This window comes from Falco naumanni, chromosome 7 (assembly GCF_017639655.2).
Source record: "Falco naumanni isolate bFalNau1 chromosome 7, bFalNau1.pat, whole genome shotgun sequence".
Classification (NCBI taxonomy): Eukaryota; Metazoa; Chordata; class Aves; order Falconiformes; family Falconidae; genus Falco; species Falco naumanni.
Genome location: NC_054060.1, coordinates 27,062,677 through 27,085,460, shown reverse-complemented (window position 1 = coordinate 27,085,460; position 22,784 = coordinate 27,062,677). Strand labels below are relative to the sequence as shown.

At 41.5% G+C, this 22,784-nt stretch overlaps 1 protein-coding gene across 2 annotated transcripts; it reads left to right on the top strand.

The window, feature by feature from the left end:
• Nucleotides 1-931: 931 nt before the first annotated feature.
• On the top strand, nucleotides 932-22,715 carry POLE2 (DNA polymerase epsilon 2, accessory subunit). 2 transcript variants are annotated; one of them, XM_040602457.1, is made up of 19 exons: nucleotides 932-1,058; nucleotides 3,533-3,633; nucleotides 5,943-6,018; nucleotides 7,457-7,534; nucleotides 8,761-8,854; nucleotides 10,932-11,006; nucleotides 12,213-12,296; nucleotides 12,855-12,911; nucleotides 13,311-13,359; nucleotides 14,366-14,438; nucleotides 15,024-15,196; nucleotides 17,261-17,350; nucleotides 17,554-17,608; nucleotides 18,798-18,857; nucleotides 18,955-19,032; nucleotides 19,452-19,560; nucleotides 21,340-21,516; nucleotides 21,640-21,707; nucleotides 22,538-22,715. In XM_040602457.1, exons 1-19 carry the CDS (start codon nucleotides 991-993, stop codon nucleotides 22,554-22,556), a joined length of 1,584 nt encoding a protein of 527 aa, XP_040458391.1. In that variant the 5' UTR covers nucleotides 932-990; the 3' UTR covers nucleotides 22,557-22,715. The 2 variants fall into 2 exon arrangements, with proteins under 2 accessions (XP_040458391.1, XP_040458390.1); XM_040602456.1 differs by lacking the exon at nucleotides 932-1,058 and adding an exon at nucleotides 1,137-1,517.
• Nucleotides 22,716-22,784: the final 69 nt, after the last annotated feature.

Here is a 22,784-nt window from a genome sequence, read left to right as displayed (position 1 = left end):
CCAGCTGGGAGGGATCTCTGGCAGTGCAGGCACATGAGTAGTGATGAACTGAAGAACTAATACCATATATTACCATATACCAAACTCTCAGGCGACCAAGAGCTGTGCTAGGAAACTTGGCAGCCAGGCAGGACAGTTACTGTCTGTGTGTAAGAGCGTAAGAGAAAGGACCAGGGTCCCAGGGCACCCTTCCAGCTAGGAAAGAGCCCTACAAAGTGGTAGTTAAAGGCGAGGCAGAGTTATGACAGATATTATACAGCCAACCAACCAAGTGCAGAACTACAGCAGGCTGCTAACAGCCCCGATCCGCAGCTGGTGAACCCTGGGAGAGACTGATCAACCAGTGAGGAGAAATGAAGTATGGGAGAGAAACATCCCATGCTGTCTAACGGACTAAAGGCGTCAATGGGTGAGAAAAAACTGGGCCACAGGAGTGCAAGCAGGATCTATTCACAGCCAGCCGTGTTTGATGGATGTGTTATGGCAGGTAAAACTGAAGCCGGAGAGACTGCAGATTACTGGCGATGCAGCACAACCTGTACCAGGGCCTACAAGCAGTGATGAGGGGGCAGCGGTATTGCAAGCTACGTTGCCTGTGAAGCAACAAACTAATAAGGTGGGAGATGTTGTTGGGCAACTCGTGCCAGCCGCAGCAATGTGTTTGGTGTCCTTACTGTTCCCTTGCTTTGTTGTGACATTTCACGACAGAACAACGGTGCCTTCAGGCAGCTGGGCAGCTCGGCACGGAGCGGTGCCGTTCCCGGGGAGAAGTTCCAGGACGTCGGAAAACACGAGGCACCGCCACCGCCCGCCCTGCGCTGGGGGAGGGGGCCGCCCGCCGGGCCGGGTGCCCCAGCTCCTGCAGGCCGAGCCCCGCGGGCGGCGGCGGGGGCCGCGGCGAAGCCTCCGCCCGCCCCGGGGCGGGGCAGGGCCGGGCCGGGCCGGGCCGGGCGGCGGCGGCGCGGTGCCGTTTGGCGCCAAGCGGCCGTCATGGAGCCGGAGCGGCTGCGGCGGCGCGTGGGCTCCGCGTTCCGGCTGCGCGGGCTGCTGCTGCGGGCGTGAGTAGCGCCGGGAGCGGGGCCGGGGGATGCGCGCCGCCCGGGCGGGGGGTGGCGGTGGTCCTTCATGCCTCCCTCCAGGCCGCCTTCTGCTTTCGGGGCGCGCCGCAGGGCCTAGAGTCGTGGGATGTGGTCAGGGACAGGTCCGCACCCCCCGTCGCCTCCTCGGGGAGGTGGGGATGCCTTTCCCTCCTTCCCCTCCTTTCCCCTGCGCTGCCCAGCGGCCGTCGGAGTCTCCTCCGAAGCCCTGTCCTGTGGGCCACTTCCATCCATCCCCACCCAGGACGTGCCGGCCACGGGGTTAGGTAGCACCAGAAGCTGCCCCTGCTCTCCCCGTGGGCCCCCCCCCGGTGGTGCTGGGCGTTTTGTTGGGTTTTTTTTGTCCGCAGCTAGCTCTGACAACTTTGGGATCTCTTTCCTGAGTTACACTTGCCAGTTCTGTACTGGAGGAAAAAAATGGTATGTCCTAAGGTACATAATAGTTAGAGATTGCGAGGTCAAATAAAAGTGATTTCTACTTGCAGTGGAAGGTGTCATGATTTATAAGGGTGCCTGGGGCTCTGTTGCTCATATTTTCCCTTTCAAGATCCTGTGTTAATATTAGTTCCATTTTGTTTCCGACGTGGATGGGATGTGATTATTTTGGACAATGTCCTGACAATTTCATTAGTGAGGAGCCCAAGTTCAGAGCTCCCGACTGCCACAGTTAAATGAACTGAGACATTTTGAAGGTCAGGCTGTTAACCAAAATGCCAGGTTTGATTGGCCAACAGATGACGTTGACAAGAAAATTGTTATCTTTAACTGTGAGACTGTAGCCTAAGGATCAGGCAAGAAGCTAATTTCTAATTCTTGTGTTATTTAGAATGAAAATAATTCCAACCTCAGAGATACTGGTAACCTGGAGTGGGTCCTACAGGGGGCTGTTAAGGTGGCTATGGGCTTGAGCTTGCGGTGTGTAAGGGAAGCGGGAGGAGCTGGGTTTGCTCAGTCTGTGGAAAAGAGGGTAAAGATGATCCAACTTGGTGAGAAGGAGCCGGCGCACAGAGAAGGGGTGAGAGGCAGGAAGCACAGACTGCAACAGAAGAAATCCCACTTGTCCAGGTCTAGTCACCTTGCTTCAGGAGAGACATTAAAGAAATGGAGAGGGTGTAGCAGAACGCCACCAAGATATAATCCAGCTCTGGGGTCATCAGTGCAGGAAAGATGGACCTGTTGGAGTGTGTTCAGAGGAGGGCCACAAAAATGATTGGAGGGCTGGAACATCTCATTGAGGAAAGGCTGAGAGAGTTGGGATTGCTCAGCCTGGAGAAGGCTTTGGGGAGACCTTACAGCAGCTTTCTAGTACGTGAAAGGGGGCATGTAGGAAAGATGGGACAGACTTTTTAGCAGGGCCTGTTGCGGTAGCACAAGGGGCAATGGATTTAAACTAAAAGAGAATTGATTCAGACTAGGTATAAGGGAGAATTTTTTACAGTGAGAGCAATGAGACACTGGCACAGGTTGCCCAGAGAGGTGATGGATGCCCCATCCCTGGAAACATTCAAGGCCAGGTTGGACAGGGCTCTGAGCCACCTGGTGGAGTTGAAGATGTCCCTGCTCACTGCAGGGTGTTGGACTAGACAGCCTTTAAAGCTTCCTTCCAACCCAAATCATTCTACGATTCTGTGATTAGAAGGCTGGAGAACTGGACATGGAAAAAATGTGAAGGATTTGGGTTTATTGAACCTCCAGAAGGGAGGGCTCAGGAGGATCTAATCTGTCTTCCTACAAGGTGCTTATAGAAAGATGGAGGTACTTTATTCTCTGTTTTGCACAATGACAGGGCAAAAGGCATTGGGCACAAGCTTAAAATAAAATCTTCGCTGTAAGAACAATTAAACTTCGGAGTAGTTGACTAGAGAAGTGGTGGAAACTCCCTCGCTGGAAGTTTTCCAAGACCTGGCTTGTTGGGGGCCCTGGATAGCATAATGTAAGGCCTTCCTTTCAGTTAGAAAGTTGGACCAGATGGTCTTCAGAGGTCCCGTCCACGTGGGCTTCTCTACAATCCTATGAAAAAATTGTTCCCAAGGGGAGTAGTTGAGCACCGGGACAGGACCAAGAGAAACTATGGGAACTCCATCCTTGGAGACGTTCAGAATTTCACTGAACAGCGCTGTGAGCAATGTGACCAGCCCGTGCTGTTAGAGCAGAAAGCTGGCCCAGGCCACCTTAGGGGTCCCTTCTGACATTAGTCTTTCTATGGTTGTATGAAGATGAGGTTCTGTGTCTGCTTCTTATCCCCAGTGTTTTCAATCCTGATGATATTTTTTCTTTGACTTAAACCAGTGCAGTATTATGCAGTACTAATTATTTCTACTTTTTTAATCACAACCCATTTAGTGATTATGTGCACATCTGCCAAAATTGGCATAGTTTATGTAAACTATTGAAAATTAATTGCTTTTTGAGCTGACTATCTTCATTGGAATTAGGGATGCTCTAAGGTATCTTGCCGAAGCCTTTGAGTCCATCAGTGAAGTGGAACTCGACAATGTAATTGAAAATGTCATTGATGCCGTTGAAAAACAGCCTTGTAAGTAAACAATTTATTTTTCTTAAGCTTGCTGAGTTTATCTTGCACTTACGATGTTATTTAGACAACAGAGCTATTGGCAACATATGCACTAAGGTATCATTCTAGTCTACCGGGTTGATCAAGATAAATGTATTTGTTGACATTTAGTTGAATACTGAATTTCTTAATGTCTGCAAAAGGTATGCCATTTTAAAAGTTGACAACCTCCTGACTTTTCCAAGAGTAGTGAGATTTTTCAGTGCTAGTTACTAAAAGCACCTAGCTGAGTTTCTATGGACATCTTTGCATCTGAAACTATAATTTGAAATATTAAAATAAACCAAAGAAATAATGAGAAAGTAATTCACTTGCTATTCAGTAGTCCAGGTCCAGAAAAGGGTTAGGGTTGTTGACAGCTATAATCTGAGGAGCCTAGCTGTGATTGCAGGAAGGAAGCAGATAGAATCCTTTGTTCAGAGATCACTGCCTTTGCAGCCAGGTGGAGCGGGAGATGGAAGTACACCATTATAATGGTCCAGCTTATTAATGTGAACCAACTGTGGACGGAGTTTAACCATCACCTGGATATGCTCTGAAGCAGCAAGGCAGATGCTGATGTTATCTCAGGATAGTAACATTGGGCAGAAGATGCTGGTAACGGTTGGGGCACTGTAGCACTGGAGAAGCTGTACCAGCTTGGCATGTGAAAGTACGTAGAATTCTATAAATTATTAAATCCAAAAGTGTAATCCAGAAAACTCCTGGAAAATCCCATAAAAATGTGAGACACTCAAAGAGCTGAGCTTTTGTTGGTAGAGTTCTCATGACCCACTTGGTTCTGAGCATGCCTGAAAGTCCATTGTCTTGGCCAGGAGTATTTTGTCTGGGGACTGCCTCCTGCTTAGTTGGGACAGTATGTCCTGAGGTACACAGATCCAGTGTCCTTGCTCCTAAGCGTCATGAAAGGTATGGGGTAGTAGCTCAAGATGTACCTGGCACTGACAGCACAAAATATAGGAGTTGTAGAACCTTTAGTTGAAGAATGTGTCTTGCAGACGTAGCACCTGATGCTTGACATATATGTGTGTTTACTGATCAGAGCTCATGAGAACTAGGAAACCTGGGCTCACTTCCAGTTCTTGGCTGAATTCAAATTCATATAAATGTGTTCTACAATAAGTACTAGCCTTAGGTGAGTTCAGGAAACCTTCCCAGCCTATTGCATTTAAACCTGATGAAATCAAGAGTGGGTATATGCTTGTTCTATAGTTTTACTGCAGCGTGGATTACAGAATCTATGACTTTATATCCTTTCACTGGTTATGGGATAACAGATCATAGCTGATCAAACAGGGAGTAAAAGCAGTTTGAAGAACTGGTCCTGGTCTAGCATAAAGTCTGCTGATACAAATTAATGCATCCACATTTTTGAACAAACATGAATTGGTACAAGAAACTCTAGAGCCAATGTAGTGCATGCAGTCAGTGCATTCGCCAACACTGGTCTTTGTCCAGGGTGTAATTTTGTGCTACAAATTCCCATATTGTCCAGTTAATATCCATGAATTGTTTGAAGTTAGAGGTAGAGGTGCAATTCAGAATGCTGGTCTCTCATGTGATTCCTGCTAGCTCCCTTAGTACTCCTTTTGCTGTGCTATTCATCACTGTCTTACAGGAATTGTGATTTTAAGTCCCATACCCTGAACAGGGAGCTCGAGGGCAGGTTTTCATGTGTTGATTTCTGTTCCAGAAGCCCAGCAGTTAGGCTTGGCAATGCTGGCCAAGTCCTTTTGTGAATCTGCATCAATGGTTTTCCCTTCAAATTCAGCAAAACACTAGTGTCTAGAAATATTTTTAAATTTTAATTATCAGTTTAAACCCATGAAGACAACAATGTGCTTATCTTCAAAATTGTGTTAAACTGTTGGAATACTTATTTATGACAACAGTCTGTGTGATAATGTTCTGAAACAAAATTATCCTCCAGAATGTGAAGGCTCAGATCTAACACATTTGTAGTATATTTGGCAGCTTTGCATCAACTATAATTGTGTTGTTCTCCATGTTTAGTGAATTAATGGTGGGCACAGTATGCGTGTGGATTATTTTTTCACCAGAGATGTATCCTTCTGGTAAGAATATTAAGTGATCAATTTGTAAAGAGAAAACAGCATGTGTCATTAGCTTACCGAAAATATGCTTATTTGTGCAATATATTCCTCTGAGAAGACCAAACCATTTTTTGTAAAATATTTAAGACCTCCTAACTCTCTTTCTTACTACTTTCCATAGCGTGCAGTTTTAATCCTTTGAAATTTTCTTTTCAGTGTCATCTAATATGATTGAACAATCCACAGTGGAAGCAGCTGTCCAAGAATGTAGCCAGGCATCAGATGAAACTATGTACGGTGACATTATTTTTTTATTTGATGTTTACGGGGGTTGGTATTCATTCCCTTATTTCTTCTTGGGAAATAAATGTCAGGCATTTTCTCTAGTGCTACACATGCAGTAATTGCTTTGTGCTTTTGTCTTCCTGGTACTGTCTTTGAAGGTTAGTAATGTTCCTTCTTAGAAAATTTGTTCTCATGGATAGGCCTCTAGGGGATTCTAAATATAATGCTGACATTCTGGAATTAAAATGCTCTGGTTATGTGTTACGTGTGATACAGGTTGAATATTAACCAACAAAGTAAACCAATAGTTACAATCCAGGGAGAACTTGTCACTTCTGTTCCTGTCTTTATTTCCTATTCTCTAGATCAGAATTATCTAAGGTTATTTTTGTGCCTTTCATAAGACAGTTCTTTTCTGAATACACTTGGAAAAATTTTCCTCCGTGGTGCTTGTTTCTGTTTTTTGTATAGCAGGGCAGGTTTTTTTAAAACCATGATTGATTTTCACTCTCTGATAACAAAGTGGAGAGCAATTACTTGAGTTTCTGAGAACTTTATTTGTGATTGTGATGAATGTGTTTCTTTAGTGTTTACGTTGTATATTGAATATTAATGCAAAGCATGAAAATAAATGGTTTGCTAGGTATGCCAATTAGACACTGTGACCCCACAGTTTCTCAATATGAAGCAAATTTGCTTTTTAGTTTTCTTCTTGTCATTGGAACTTCTATGATGTGGATGGTTTGAGTGTGACATTTCTTTGTGTCACTTCATATACTTAATATAATTTTAGCTCCAGAAAAGAGGAGAAATCTCTATGCAGAGATCCTCAGTACAGAGTCCTGAAGGGAAAAGCTCTACAGATCGCAGGGCCAGCCTGTACAACTCTCTTGAATTACGCTGCAGAAAGCTTGAAGGCAAAGTGTTGTAAGAAATGCACTCTGAAGCCTCAGACATCAGTGTCTGATAGGCAGTGATGGTTCTCCTGTGCCTGTGAGCTTTCATGAAGGTTCACGGGATAATTTTATTTACTCTGATGAATTTGATGCGCTTACAGTAAGAGGGGAATGAGAGGCATCAGAGGAGGGAGCTGAGCCAGTAAATATAATGGGATGTATCAACTCAATTCATGGTCTGAAGAGTTGTGCATGTCTGTTGTTTAAACTTACGTTAACCGTGCCAAGGCTGTTCTGTTGTCAAAAAAGATAGCAGAGGATGGTTAAGAGGAGATGTATCCTGCTCTCATTTCTAAATGAATTTCTGAAGACTTTCTTTTTTTTAATTGGAAGATGCAGGAGTATCCAATAGGTGAAGTGAGTGACGCAGGAAAAATGGTGATAATGCAGGGTGATAGTGAACAAAATGAATATAATTTTATTTGGCATGCTTTGTTGCTGTTTGTTTCATGCAGTTCAGATAATGTTCTAAATGTATTCTTATTTCAGAGAAAATGTTTTCAACATTATTGGAGCCTTTGATATTCCACGTTATATTTATAATTCAGAAGGAAAGAAGTTTCTACCGTAAGTCTTGCATATTTTAAATTTCAACCATATCTTGTTTTACGAAAAAAGCCTCTATTTCTGTATGATTAAAAGTCTGCTTTGTAATCTTTCCCTCTTGGGTCTGCTCATCTCAAGGCTGAGTGAGAAAGTGAGATAATTTTTTTCTTAGTCTCTAAAGAGCCAGTCAGACTGCATGATAAATGCTGGCTTATAAATAAATGTGCCATTGAATTTTTTCCTAGTCCAGTAGGATGCAACTGAAATGGGGACCTGTATCTCCTGTGGCAGTGTATTCTGTGCTGCCTATGATGTTACTGGCTCTGAAACTTTAGGGTGTTTATTAGATAGTAAAATGTCCAACCATGTTTATGCCATCTAATGAATAAAAGAGACAGTAAGGCTAAGGACATCCATCACAAAATGTAGTTTGGGTTGGGTTTTTTTCCACAGTTGGCTGTTTAATTAAAAAAAAACAAAACTGGCCTGTCTGTTGCATGTATTTACTTCTTCAGCTGTAGCTTGCAACTCCCTGAAGCCCTGGAGGACTTCTAAGGAGAGCTACAGAAACTAAAAAAGAAAAAATTAGGAGCAACTGGTGATTCTGGAGGTTGGAGAAAGGAAGAAGTAATTGGAGGAATTGGTTGTAAATACTTTGCTAGGTAAAGAATTCACCTTTAATAGCAAGTAGCCCAGACTGCTAAGCCAAAAAGAGGCCGTGCTTTTAAAAATCTTAAAGTGGTGTTAGCTGAGGAATGGATAGTGGTGTTCATTGTGAGGGGTTGCAGCGACCTTCATGTTATATGTGATCATATTCTAGCCTTGGTTCATGATTCTGTCAGTCCAGCAAAAGCAAGTTTGCAGTAGGAGTTTTATTCCAGTGCCACTTTCTGGCTTTCCGGGCTATTGGAAGCAGAGAGCTGCTTGAATGCAATCTGCTAACCAAGAGGAAGAAAATACTCTTGCTCGTGGCCACTTAAAGACATAACTGCTTCTTAAAAAAATTATTTCTGCAGAGTCCCATTCAGGTGGAAAGATAAATCTCAAGGCCTGTGAGGTAGAGGGAAATTAAATGGATGTAGCCTTCAAAATGCAGAAACGCAGGATCCGTAGCAGAAATCTTTGTCATTGAGTAAATAAATTATGCAGTAGTGTTACAGCAGCCTCCTACAACTTTTAGATCAGTAAGTCATTTTTGTGTGTGGAACATACCTTTTTTAATCTTGATTACGTTAAACTTCTTGCAGTCTGTCAATGACCAACTTTCCTGTACCAAATTTGTTTGGAACTGCCAGAGATAAAGCGGAGTTGTTTCGAGAACGCTACTCCATCTTGCAACAGGTCAGAAGAAATTTTGCTTTGTTTAACAAAATACACAAACAGAACGCTGTTTTTTACATTCTTACATGTACAACAGGACTTTGTCAGTCTCTCAGCATTTTCTGTCTGATTATCCCTCAGAACAGGGTCACAACCCTGTTCTTCCTTTTCTTCCACTCACCTCATGAGCTGGGACTGTCACTTGTCTGCTCAGTGCTGTGCTCTGCCCTGTCTCTGTCAGGCAGCCCAGCGATGGCCCTTGAGGGGATGGGGAGCGGGTTGCTAATGGATGACTTGGTAGTCGGTTTTCAGGTGTCTGCACTAACTGCAGCAGGCTATCCACAGCACAGATCCTGCTTGGTGCTGGCAGGTGCTTAGCAGACCTTATTGCCTGTGCGCAACCCTGGCCCAAAGTGTGAGCGAAGCGCCTGGCCACAGGCAGTGAGCACAGCTTTTTGTCTGCGGCACGGACATACTCAGCTGCCTGCACGAACTGCTTGTCCTTTGGACCGTGTGGTAGTTGCATGCACAGGGTCGGCTACTCCAGGGCAGCAACAACTCTGTCTGCCAGGGAATTTACTGGCACTAGGAGTATCTGTACTGCAATTTGGGAACCTCTTCCCTGGAAGACAAGTTAGCCATTAACTGAAGAAGCTTTAGTTCATACAAATCAGGATTAGTGAAACCTGCTGGAATTGCACGCTCGTGCAAACCAGTTGGTTTCTGTGAACAGCAGCTGGAGGTGTCCATAGGGTGTATATCCTGAAGCCTTCTTGTCCTCCACTGTATTGTGTTATTGCACCTCTTTGCCTGCTGGTTTCACATAGACTCTCTGTTGTGCAAGTTTTGTGTTTGCTTATGGTATGTACTCCTTTCTGACCTCCAGAAGAGTGAAGGTTCAGGTCAATACGTGGGTGAGGGCTGGTGGTAGGAATTACTGTGTGTATTACATGGGCTGGTAGCGGTGGGTTTGTTCCAAGGGGAGGCTTTCAGACTGCATGAAAAACAGTGAAAGAAGTGAAAATTTCTACAATGCATTTTCATCAAGCTCTCTGCAGTTTATCTGGTTTTTTTTTTACACAGCTGTTTTCGTTGTTTTACCACAGCTGGCAAATAAATACCACACAGCCACTCACTCACTACTCCTCCTCCCAGTGGGAAGGGGAGGAGAATCAGGAAAAAGGTAAAACTGGTGGGTTGAGATAAGAACAGTTTAATAATTAAAATAAAATACAATAATAGTAACAACAACAACAATTGTGATGAGAAGGAGAGAGAGGAATAAAATCCAAAAGGTAAACAACCCCAAATGATGCAACACACAGTTGCTCGCCACCCACTACTGATGCCCTCCCTGTCCCCAAGCAGCAACTGGCCCACCCCAGCCAACTCCCCCCATTTATGTCCTCAGCATGATTTTCTGTGGTATGGAATATCCCTTTGGCCAGTTGGGGTCAGCTGTCCTGGCTGTGTCCCCTCCCAATTTCTTGTGCCCCTGCAGCTTTCTCACTGGCAAGGCCTAAGGAACTGAAAAGTCCCTGACTTAGGCTAACTATTACTTAGCAACAACTAAAAATATCAGTGTGTTATCAGTATTATTATCATATTAAATCCAAAACACAGCATTGTACCACCTACTGAAAAGAAAATTAACTCTATCCCAGCCAAAACCAGGACAATCTGTTAGTGTACTTGGTCCTGTTAAAAAAAAAAAAAAAAAGTGTTTACTTTTAATAGGCCCTGCCCCAAAGAGAAATCTGCTCTTTTCCACATAGTTACCATTTAATACAGTTTGTCTTCCCTTGGCCTCTCACCCCTTCTTTCCAGGTAGTCAGAAATAACTTCTTTTGGAAGCATTACAGGCGCTTTGATGTTAATTTTTTGGGCTTAGGTTTTTTGTCCAGTATTACTGATCATCTGTTTCTTAGAAGCAAATTCTTGTCAAAAGAACTGATTATGCTCAACAAATTAAATGTTTCTGGATGAAATAGGGTAAGAGAACTTTAAAAAGTATTTTGGATAGTGGTTGTAATGAACTGGCTTTTCGACAGTGCTCATTTATTTTTAAACTGAATTACTTCAATTTTGGTTTCTGCAGAGGACTCATAGACATGAGTTGTTTACTCCTTCAGTGATCGTTGCTCATCCTGATGACAGTAGGAGCAAATTCCAGGTAAAAAAAAAAGGATTTTTTCTTGCAAAGGAAATGGTGCTTATGTTACATTTTAATGCAGTAATAGTTCTCCACTGACATCTTAGTTTTGCCTCCAGTATGAGTAATCAATGCAAACAAGTTATTTTTGATCATTTTTAGCCTGTTTGTCAAAAATGCAGTTATTTGTCTCAGATCAGCATGATGACCAAACCACTGAAAAGCAGCTATGAAGTGCAAGAGAAGCATGGCTTCCTGCGGTGGAAGAACATTAGCTGTTCAGCTTAGTACACTTTGCTTCCCTCTGCTTGGGAATATTTTCCCTGCTTCTTTCTTTCATAAGCACTAAATTCACAAACCTATAGTTGAATAAGGTCATAACTTTAGTCTGTTCTGTTCCCATCTCAGCTTTCTCATATTAAACCCTCTCTACTATATTATACAGTTACTGTGTATTGTGGAAAAAAGATGAGAAAGGGTGTGTGTGTCACTGGGTACCAAATAACAGCTTTTGCTTTGCTCAGCTTCCCTGCTTGTCCCTTTTCAGAGCATGCCATCATGTAGAAAAAAGCAACTGACCTTAGCTGAGTGGAGCCTTTATCTCCATCTAGGCTTTATAGACATCTTTCTCCCTTGACTGCTTCCTATCCTCCCTGTCAGCACTGGCAAATGCATTGCTTATGCTGGTGTTGTAGGACGATTGTCTCTCCTAACTGCAGTTTGATAAAAATAAGTTTGTCCAGAAACTGCAGACAGCATGCTGTGCAATGTCACCTGCATCACTCTAGAGTGTTCTCTGTCATCCAAGGTTCCTTGATAAAAGTCACCACTGTTCCTGCATGGGTGCAGGCTGGCCCTGTGGCTCGGGTTGGATCCTCCTGCTGAGGATCCAATAACTGCAACTGACATTCTTAGGCAAGAGCAGAAATTGCCACTTGTTCTTTTCAGCTTTAATTCAGTCTTAAGGAAAATAATCACAATAAATATTTACTTGCTAAGCAGTTCTTTATGCTAGCATCAATTATTGGAAATCTTTTCCTAAACTGTGCTACATTTGACATTCAAAAATATGTCCCTGATTTTTCTAATGAGCCTGTATTTTCTCATAGCTCCTTAGTGTATTTATGTAAAAATGAGTGCTATGTGGTGCGTTGTCTTGCTTGCTTAAGAATAGATACATGGAGAGTTTGATTTAATTCTTATTTGATTCTTTACCTTTGGTTCCAGCTTAAAACAATAGAAACTCTATTGGGCAATACAGCTAAAGTGGGAGAAGTGATTGTGCTTGGGATGATAACTCAGCTTAAGGAGGTAGGTTGCTTTTCATTGTAGAGTATCTAGGTCACCAGTCATTCAACATTGTAATATATTAGAAAATGAGAAGACTTAAATATCTCGCCACTTTATTCATCATATATGTCAGTGGCAGAACTCCTATCAACATCAGTGGTGCAAGATCCATTTCCTAAGAAGAGACTTTTCCACAAGCAGGTGGTTCTGGTGTGTGAGGGAAAATGTCTTCTCACCGCAGAATTTTGTAATGCTTTGAGTCAGCAACCAGAACCAGTTACGTTTTTCAGGTGTGCCCTTTCTTGAAACACTGGAGCTCACAGTGACTGTGTTTGGACTTGCCATTGCATTGGACTGTGACTGTAGGGGAGGGGTGCACCAGCAATCCAGACTGCAGCAGCTCAAAGGGAAGGTGCTAAGATACACTTGCTATAAGCAGCATTGTTTCCAGTTCTGCCAGTGTGTTCTAAGATCATGATGTTAAAGACAACTACATTATTTCTGACTGATAGATGCTTCTGATTGAAGCATTTATGTGTTTTGGTGTATTTTGCTTTATTAATTAATACTGTTTTTTAGGGGAAATTTTTCCTCGAAGACCCTACAGGAGTCGTCCAGCTAGACCTTAGTAAAGCAATATCCTTTTCCTGTGATGTAAGAGTTGAAGAATTTCCTATAGACCTGGAAAATTTTAAATTGAATAATAAATCAGTACTGACTGTTAAAAAATAATGTATCGCGAATTGCAGCTCTGTCTTTTTCCTTCTTTTCAAATTACTTGGTTGCTGCAGCTCAGTGCCCTTGCACAGAGACTGTTAGGAAAAGGTTAGTATTCCTCCCAGTGGAAGCAGAGTGTGTTCCTGTTTGCAGGCTGTTTATGAACTTACCTGCTCAGTTACCAGGTAACTGGCTCTTAAGGCAGTGAACTTTCAATAGTGTCCAAATGTATTACACCAGCTGGAAAGCAAACTTTGGCTAAAAAGCTAGTTTAAGATTCCTGATCTAAGAAAAATACATTTCTTAACCTTTCTGCACCAGTTCCACAGTGGTTTATATACTGAATCATGCTTTGTTTTGGCAGAAGGTAAAGCAGACTATTTTTCTTAGCTTGTAATAAGTTACTCTGTTAATGGCTGTTGCTGTAGTTACATGTCTGCCAGATGTGGCTGAACAGACAAGTCTCATGTTGACAAGGCTTGACCATAAGCAGGTGGTGACTGAGATTTTTGGCCAAAAGCTTTTCCTGTTACCTTGTGGGCTCTGGAGACAGAGAAGAGAGCTCTGCAAAATTTGTGGTTTTCAGCGATGCCGGTGGGATGTGAGCATCTGCAGCAGCTTTGAAGATTTGCCTTAGTTAGCCTGGCTCCAGCATGCTTGGAGGACATATGACTAGATTAGGAAGACGAACTAGAATAACTGAACAGTATGATTTAACAATCTGAAAATCCTGCTTTCTGTTGGCAAAGCTTTAGTCCTTCAGAGACTTTAATGAGTCTTCTCATTAAGGTGATATAAGGGCTTGCAGTTTTGGAGCCTTGCTTTAGCAAAATAATGGACATTTCTGTTTGTAGAATATTATTCTGTGCAATATACATAATCCCAGTCTATTTTCTAATAATGTATTTTATGCTTCAATTTTATAAAGTAAATAGAAGTTAGGAGCACGAATGATAGTGGGGACAAGTAGTTCCCTATTACTTCTGGGCCTCTAATGGGTGGGAGAGTTCTTGAGAAAGGGTGCAGTTGGACAGAGACTCTTCCAGGACAGGGCCAGCGAAAATGCTTCTGGTTCCCCTACATTCTTACTCAGTTGGGTTGAGATGGTTGTTCATGTGGCTGTGCAGCGAATCCATTCAAATAAGCATCTGGGGTAAAAAATAGTTGGTTTCTTGCTCAGCCTGTTTTCCAGCCAGATAGTTCCCTGGTCTGGTTCACCACTGAACAGCACAGGGACTGGTGCAATCACAAGAGAGGGATTGATGGAGGCTGGGTCTAGCTATGTAGCGCAGCTGCCAACTGTCTGACTAATGTCTAGGACATGATGTTGTTCAAAAAATGAAAGGTTATTTTGTTGTTCAAAAATTTCTTAGGCTGGTATGAAGATGAAGTTTTTCATGTGAACGCTTTTGGATTTCCGCCTACAGAGCCTTCTGCTACCACTAGGTATAAAACTGACTTTTGGCAGCCTCACTCCATATTTTGTTATGGGTTTCTAAGTAAGCACATTATTATTTTATAATTTCTGTGACATTAAAGTATGCTATCCCTCCCCCTCCCCAAATGCTCCAAAATAAATACAATTCTAAGGAAGCAGTTTTGGGACTTGCTGGTCCACTTGGATCAATACTAAAGCCTGTAGTGCTAGCAGAAAAACCCTTCCAAAGGCCATTGGGTTCTGCATATTAATGGTAATTGGGATCTAAGCCCTTCTCAATTGCAAAACCAGGTAACTATTACATGGGAATAAGAAATTCCTACTTGCTTAAAGAATGGATGTGGGAAAGAACCCAGGATAAATATTACTCTGAGATGATCTGCTGAGTTACAGCAGGGCAGTGCTCCAGCCTTATGTCTAGGTGACTGCCGTTTCTCTTCCTTGATTTCTTTGTGAGGTACTAAATGATTCTTGATACCATCTGAGCTACCTATCATAATGATAATAATTAAAATGGATTAAGTGAGTCATAATCAAAACTACTAACGATCTGGGAAGAAAACAGAACTAACCTGAATATTTTACTGATGTAGGGCCTTCTATGGGAATGTGAACTTCTTTGGAGGGCCTTCTTCAGCTTCAGTAAAGGCTTCTGCCAAACTAAAGCAGCTGGAGGATGAAAATGAAGACGCCATGTTTGTATTTCTTTCTGATGTGTGGCTGGACCAAGCAGAAGTACTGGAAAAGCTTCACACAATGTTTTCAGGTAGGTGAGAACTGCTTTGACTTTGAGCCATGTTTTAGAGATTTTTTTTTACCGTTTTCCTTAGCCCTTAGCAGTTTTGATGGGTGGAGCTGACAAGTGCAGCAAGGCAGTCTGATGCCTAGCTGGTCCTTGGTCCTCAGCTGTGGCTGTGTCCCCTCCTTCGCATGGGCTGGGAAGTTTGACCCCACGGTGAGCTAATTCAGGGAACACCTCAGCAGGAAACTAATTGCCTTTGTTGGAGAATCGGTTCTATGCTGGTTTAGCTTTGTGAATTCTTCCATCGTGTGATCGTTTGAGTGAGCATCCCTGTCAGGCAGGGGAAACTTGACAGTGTAGAGCTGACAGCAAGACAGTGGTTTGTGTACCTTTCTTCAAAAGTATACTTGTAAACAAAAAAGGCAACAATTTTCAAGAGTCCTGTTATTACTGTATTGTGCATTTTTGATGAACTTCCGTTTTGAGAACGCTAGAAAAAGCCCAACTGTATTATTTTTTGTAGGATCCCACTGAACCCAAGCCCAAAGCCAGTGCAGTCTCACTCTAATTTTAGTGTCAGCTATTTGCATTTCATGGTTGCTGTTGCATTTGTTTTGGATCTTTCTCTAACAGTTTTAAAAATTGTATTGTATTATACTTTTGCAAGCTGAGACTTCCTTTTCATGAATCACTTAGTACTAATAGTTTTTTGGACAGTAGCCATTTTATGTGCTGTGACAAGAACATTTCCCTTGCTTGTGAAAGTTCTTCTAGGCTTGTTTTAAAGAAAGCTCCTTACTTGATCAGAGATCAGCAATCCCTTGAATACTTTCTGGTTCTACCAATGAAAAAATGTCAGTTACTCTTAAAATATGAACTGTTTCTTCCACACTTCATTACATTAGTAATGTTGACAACATTTGGATAGCAAGCATGTGTGAGATCTGTGAATTGCTTCTTTGTATTCCAGAGCAGTTTTGGAACAGCTTGTCCTGTCTGTCTTAGGTAGAATGGAAGTGTGAGAGAGTGGCTGCTTTAAAAATAAGCAACATAAAATTACGGGTGGGAGCTGTTACTCACCTAAAGAAAATTGGACACAAATTATGACACTCATCCAGAAGTTACAAAACCAGTTTGCTATCTTGATCAAAGTTGGCAAGATCCTTGAAGCAGACTGAACTTGACCCAAGATGCATATGCTGAAGAAATAAAGGGGCTTTGGTCAGTGAGGTTGATATACTGAACTCAACTGGCAAAGATGCCTACATAGCATTTACTATTTTGAGACTTTTTTTTTTAATGGGCAAGTAATAAGCTTCATAATTACAAACTAAAAATGATAGCTGAGTGGAATAGCAAGGAAAAATCATTGATGAGCCATTTCTCTGGTATAAATAATTCTGTCCTATTTACCAATTAGAAAAATAGTGAAGTAAATCCATGTCTGGTACTGCACGTTAGGAAAATTGAGAGTATCCTGGAACGTGAGATGAATGCCTGAATAGATGTTTTTATTTTTATTTTAGGGATGGGAATTGGGTTTCTTTTTCCACTCTTTGCTATAAAGCATGTGTTTCTGGGTATTTAGTGATATTGTGAGGATTCGTCAGGTTCTTGAAATGCTCAGACAATTCCAGTTACTGTTGCTTTGTAATGCCAAATGGCGACTTAGATGTTGGTAGAGACCTTGAATTGGAATGATGCATGGGGTTTAATAGTAATCTGTTGCCACCTACCCACTATTTTTGTCTTTAAGGAAATAGTCCATTTTTAAATTGTATTATCTATTTTAATTATACTTTGTTTAATTATATGACCTAGGTCAGTAGTTAGGCTGGATACACACAAACAATGTTGTTGGAACTGGGCCTGTAAATAACAGAGGGCTCCCTTGAAGTGACACTTGTACATTGCCATCATTCTTTTTAAGCAAACAAAAGCCTGTATCAAGAAAATAGTTCAGGTGTATTAATAGCAGCAGAGCTTGAAGTGCTGCTTCAGTTTCTGCCTTTCATGGAATGGAATGGAGGCTGAATGTGGAAAGATACTGAAGTGAATGGGTATACTCACAGATACTCTATTTTCCAGGTTATTCCTCTGCACCTCCAACCTGCTTTTTCTTTTGTGGAAATTTTTCATCTGCACCATATGGAAAAAATCAAATCCAGTCACTAAAAGGTAGGGAAGACTCTGTTATACACTCAGACATGCACATTAAATTAAAATAATGATGGCAAAACAAATTAGGAGAGCAGAAAAGAAACCCTCAGTTTCTAAGTGACACATTTTCTAATGTACTGACATATAGGGGTGATTCATATAATGTGTATTTATTGTCTAACCAGCTGTTGTATCATAGATTTCTTTTCTTCTTACTCTAGGTTCTTTGAAGGCTCTTGCAGATATTATATGTGATTATCCCAGTATTCATAAAAGGTACCCAGCGAATTGCTACAAAAAGGGGAAATTTGTTTCTTTTGTGAAACCTTTGCTTTACTTAATTCAAGAAACTAGCAGATACCATGTTTTCTCATTACTGTGAGCCAGCTATGATCAGATAGCAAGCTAGTCTTGTGACAGGACTCTTAAGTTTGTTTTGGGAGCAGTGTAAGGTTTTGATTTTATCTAAAATAGCTTGGGCATGGAAGCTGCTGTTCAGTAATCAAAAGTGAAACTGCCTCTGCCTGGAACATTTTCCACATGGATTAAACATAGCCCATGATTCCCCAAAAGTGCTATTTGGGTGAGTCGTTTTCCCCTGGAATTCCCTTGAAATCAGCAGGGTTCTGCCTGAGCAGTGCTGCTTTATAAACTGATGAAGTCTTAATGCTGCTATGAGCACCTACAGGCTTTCTGTACCAGCCCCGGAAAATGTCATCTGAAACGCTGACATGGAGGCACCTCATTGCTATCTTTTGCATTCTGGCATCCATGGTTCTCCACGGCCACTAGTTTGAGAACTAACCAAAGCAATGCAAACCTGGAAAGGAATCTTTTATTTATCCCTTCTTGTGTCCCTGCTCTGTGGGAGCCCCATTTTGGGCCTGGAGAACTAAATCCCTTCTACAGACACTGGAATATACAAAGGCAAGTAAGCCAGGGAGGTAGCCAGGCTTTTCCTTTCTATCTTTGAATTTGTAACAGTAGCACCTAAGTAGCTCTGGTTCCTAGAATGGGCCCCAAAAGCTGGAATGGCCACAGCCTGCAGCTCTTGAGATGTGTGGGATATAAGCAAGGATATCTCCTGTACTGATCCTCTGTCCTGTGTCCCGGTGGGGTTCTCATGGTGTGCTGCTGCTGGATTATCTGGGGTCCCTGTATGGGACTGTGGTGCCCATTACACTGAGTCTGAGCCAGGCTGCAAACCTGGTCTCTGCCCCTTCCCACAGTCAGTCCCCCTTGCATGATGAACAGTTCTTAAGGTTTCTTCTGCTTCAGTGAGCAGTGGATAGGTACCTTATGCCTTAGCTGTGATTTCCGTGGTTCTTAAGGCCAGGAAGAGCTGTCATCTCTGCCCTGAAATAGGTTATTTGCATGCATCTGTGGAGTAATGGCAATATATAACCAATGTTTAGATACTTCTAGGATCACTTTGCATAAACGTGGTACGTTGAACTTTTTACAGTAGTCGATTTGTGTTTGTCCCTGGCCCTGAAGACCCTGGTCCTGGTTCTATTTTACCAAGGTCAGTTTGCTTCACTTCCTCAAATTTTGTAATTTTGAGTTAAATTGTTAAAGAAAGTAAGAATATTCATTGATAAATCTGTTGCTATTTATTTTAGACCTCCCCTGCCTAAAAATATCACTGAGGAATTCAGACAGCTGGTGCCATTTTCAGTTTTCACCACAAATCCTTGCCGGTAACAGTGTAACTTACTGCTAGTTTTCATGGTGTTGTTTTTTTTTTACTGAACGTCTAATTTATGTGCAGATGTAATTTTCAAAACCTAAAATTTTGGAAAAATTGGTCCCAAATTTCTCAAATTAATGGAGTTCTTCACTTGCATTAGTTGTAAGTAGTTTTAAATACATTAAGACATAAATAAATTAGTGATGAAGGGAAGTAATGCTAGAAGTTTGATAGCAAGTGTAAAAATCCTGCTCAAAAGGATTACGTTTTTTCTGAATCTGGAGGGAATGAAGGGAAGATGGGAAAGTGTTTTAATTCAAGTGTGCTTTTTCATTTTGCTCTATTAGAAGGAGATCAGCTTTGTAACGCAGCTTCCTATCTTTTAGTTTCATCTTAATGTATTTGATTTCATTAATGTTTTCCACTTAGGATTCAATATTGCACCCAAGAAATCATTATCTTTCGTGAAGATTTGGTAAACAAAATGTGCAGAAACTGTGTCCGCTTCCCTAGCAGCAACATGGACATTCCTAACCATGTGAGTGAGTTGTGTTCTGCACTTCTTGCTAAGATCTTGACTTCTTTTTTGATCAGCAAGTCTGCATCTGCTAGGATGCTCTGATCCGCATTCTCATGACACATTGCAAAAGTAACCAAGAGGGATGGTAAGAAGGATCTATACACATAGTATTATTACCTTTCTTTCCTTCTTGACAGTAAAAGGACTGAAACCCCGATACTGATAGATGGCATTGAGTCATTCTGACTGTCCCACTGCAGGTGCCCTTGAACGCAGAACTTCATAGCAGCTGACTGTTAGTGTATGTGCACCACCAATGAATGTCCTACCAAGAAACATTGATTCCTAAGGGCAAAGTTTAATATAAACTACCTTTTTTTTTTAAAAAAAAAAAATTGGATCAATTATCCAGTGACATTTGCAGTAAAGCAGCACGTCACTTTTCTGAAAGGTCACCTGCTTCTTCTGCCTTCCCACTTGAAGTCTTAATCCTGCTTTTTGATACATTGCCACAGCACTCTTGAGTTATGATTCTAGTTAATGAATGCACAGCAGGAGTTGATGTGACTTACTGATATAATTGAATGAGAATGAACCAGGCAATACTGGCTTACTGCAGTGATGGATGGAGTCTGTTTCTGTTTATTTTATAGGGTTTTGTTTGTTTGCTTGACTCAGAAACTTGTTTTAGCTCTTTCTTGTTTTGCTCCATCACAACAGTGCTCAGTTTCTTTGTGAACACAGCGAACTCATTGTGGACAATGTGTTTTTAGCATGCATGTTTGCATACACATATGTGTATGCTGCAAGCTGTCACTTCCCTGTACTCATACAGGCTTTCTCATGCTTGGAAAGAAAGGAATCTTGAAGAATGTAGAATTATATATTGTAACACTTCTGCAGATAATAGTATTGAATTGCTTTTGCATACTTCAGTTTTCCTCTGCCTTTTCTGCCTGTCATTAGGGGTTTTTTTGTGTAAAAAGATGAATGAGAGAGGGAAATTTTGTAACATTAGATTCAACTATTAGTATCTTTAGGCCTTGTACCCTATTAGTGGAGTAACTGAGCCTATGCTTGGTACATCATTTTCTTTCAATAGCAGACCCTTCCACCAAGTTGCTGTAGTGATTTTGGCCCTTTGGGGAAAACAGAGCCTAACGGCAGCTACATAATCAATTAGAAAGAATAAAAGCTTTCAAGGGGCTTGAGGAGAGAGTCTCAGGAACCAAAATAACTTGGTTGGAATTTGCCAGATGAAAAAGGGGATTTTACAGGGCAGCTGGTGTGTGGAGCAGGGCAGCTCCCAGAACAGCCAAAGGAATTGAAATCATTTGGACCAAATGATTTCCTCAGTTCAGGGAAAGACTGTTTAAGTGTGGGTCTTGTGGTTAACTAGTACTGCGAGGAAAGCCTTGAGGAAAAAAACCACCCATAAAATTAAAGTTGTGGCAGCATTGGAACTTCCTGGATTGGAGGAACAGGTAAGCAGATTCTCTGTGTTGGAGAGTCTGATCGATGAAATAGTTTTGACATCCTTAAATACTGGCTGATATGCTTTAGAAAGGACTTTGTGTATTAAAAAAAACCCACAACACAACAAACAAAACAACAGCTGCCTGTTGTAGGGGAGTTGCAGCTTTACTCTAGAAATTGTTAATAATCAGAGGGAGAGAGATACACAAAAAAAACATTTCCAGGTTCAAAGCTTCTTTATTAACAGGGCATTAGCATCTGCAGGAATGAATTTGACTTGTAGAAAATGGTCCAAACTAACTATGTATGTTTATGTTGCAGTTTGTAAAGACTATATTGTCACAAGGACATCTGACGCCACTTCCACTGTACGTTAGCCCAGTGTACTGGGCCTATGACTACACCCTGAGGGTGTATCCTGTGCCAGATATGCTCGTCATTGCAGATAAATACGACCCATTCACTGTCACCAACGCTGACTGTCTTTGCATAAATCCTGTAAGATTGCCTTATGCTTTACCAAAATAAGAAGGGGGGTGTGTGCAGTCACATTCAAGTATGTCTGTTACTATTTGTAGTGTTTTACTTACGCAAGTGTGGTATATGCATTTTTTTTTACAGGGTTCATTTCCAAGAAGTGGATTTTCGTTTAAGGTATTCTACCCCTCCAACAAGGCAGTTGAAGACAGGTAAATACATTCACTTTCTCATTTAAAAGGATATATGTTCCTATTTGCTGACTTCACAATTATCAGGAGGAACACAGAAAATCAATTACATAAATAGAGTGAATGTTCTAGCAGTTGAACATAGACTTAAGCTTCATACTTCAGCAGTGTAAGAAATCCAAATGCCTAGAACTAAAATATTAAATTTAGAAATTACAGTCAAATAACAATGATGAGAAGCATGATCCCAAAGGAAAGATAGGCTACTACGTGATTTTCAGTAATTGGGACCCAACTGAGAAACAGATTCATTTCCAGAAATGATGCTTGTTACATAGGTTAATTCTTGGTTCATTTTATGATCATCATCCAGCCCAGAAGCCATTTGGGTGCTTTGATTTCACATAATTTAAACCTGTACCTATTCATTCCAACTGTGGTCTTCAAATGAGTGGAAAAAGGGCCAGCTGCAACACCAAAAAATGTTAGAACATATCAAAGGGCTTACAACTGTGACGATTATTTGCCTTTTTGAAATAATGACAGTATAACCCATAATGGGAAAAGTTTAAACTTACCTTGACTAATTCAGTTTCGTGCCCTGTTGCAGAAGCTGTGTTTTTTCAAATCGGAGTGTGTAACACCCCCCACCTTCCCAAGGGAACTGATAATAATAGATCGACCCATGTAACTTTTACTTGAATATAGAAAATCTCATACCATGAGATGCTTTAAGTCTTTAAATAGTTGAAAGCATTACCAAGTCTTTCACAGATCAAGAAATAGGATAGTACTGTAAATCGCCTTTTAAAAAAATCCCACTAAATACTGTTTTCCTTTGGTATTTTCAGCAAGCTTCAGGGTCTCTGAATTTCTGCAAGCCTGCAAAATGGGAGTGAGCCTTTGTGAAGCCAACTGTAGCGCACATTTTAGATGGATAAATTTTTATGTTATTGCAGACTGTTTATAATAAATGTCAAAGCCAAAAATGGTGTATTTTGTACAGAAATAAACTTCTACAGGAAAAGATACTGGTCTTAGTTTAGATATAGTATAGAGTCACAGTGAACATTCATTGGCAAAGCATAATAAAAGAAG

Coding starts and splice junctions, on each gene's coding strand:
- POLE2 (XM_040602456.1), top strand. CDS start 1,186: ATGTGGTCAGGGACAGGTCCGCACCCCCCGTCGCCTCCTCGGGGAGGT. Junction 3,634..5,942: donor TGCCGTTGAAAAACAGCCTT/GTAAGTAAACAA, acceptor TTTTCTTTTCAG/TGTCATCTAATATGATTGAA. Junction 21,517..21,639: donor ACTGTCTTTGCATAAATCCT/GTAAGATTGCCT, acceptor TTTTTTTTACAG/GGTTCATTTCCAAGAAGTGG.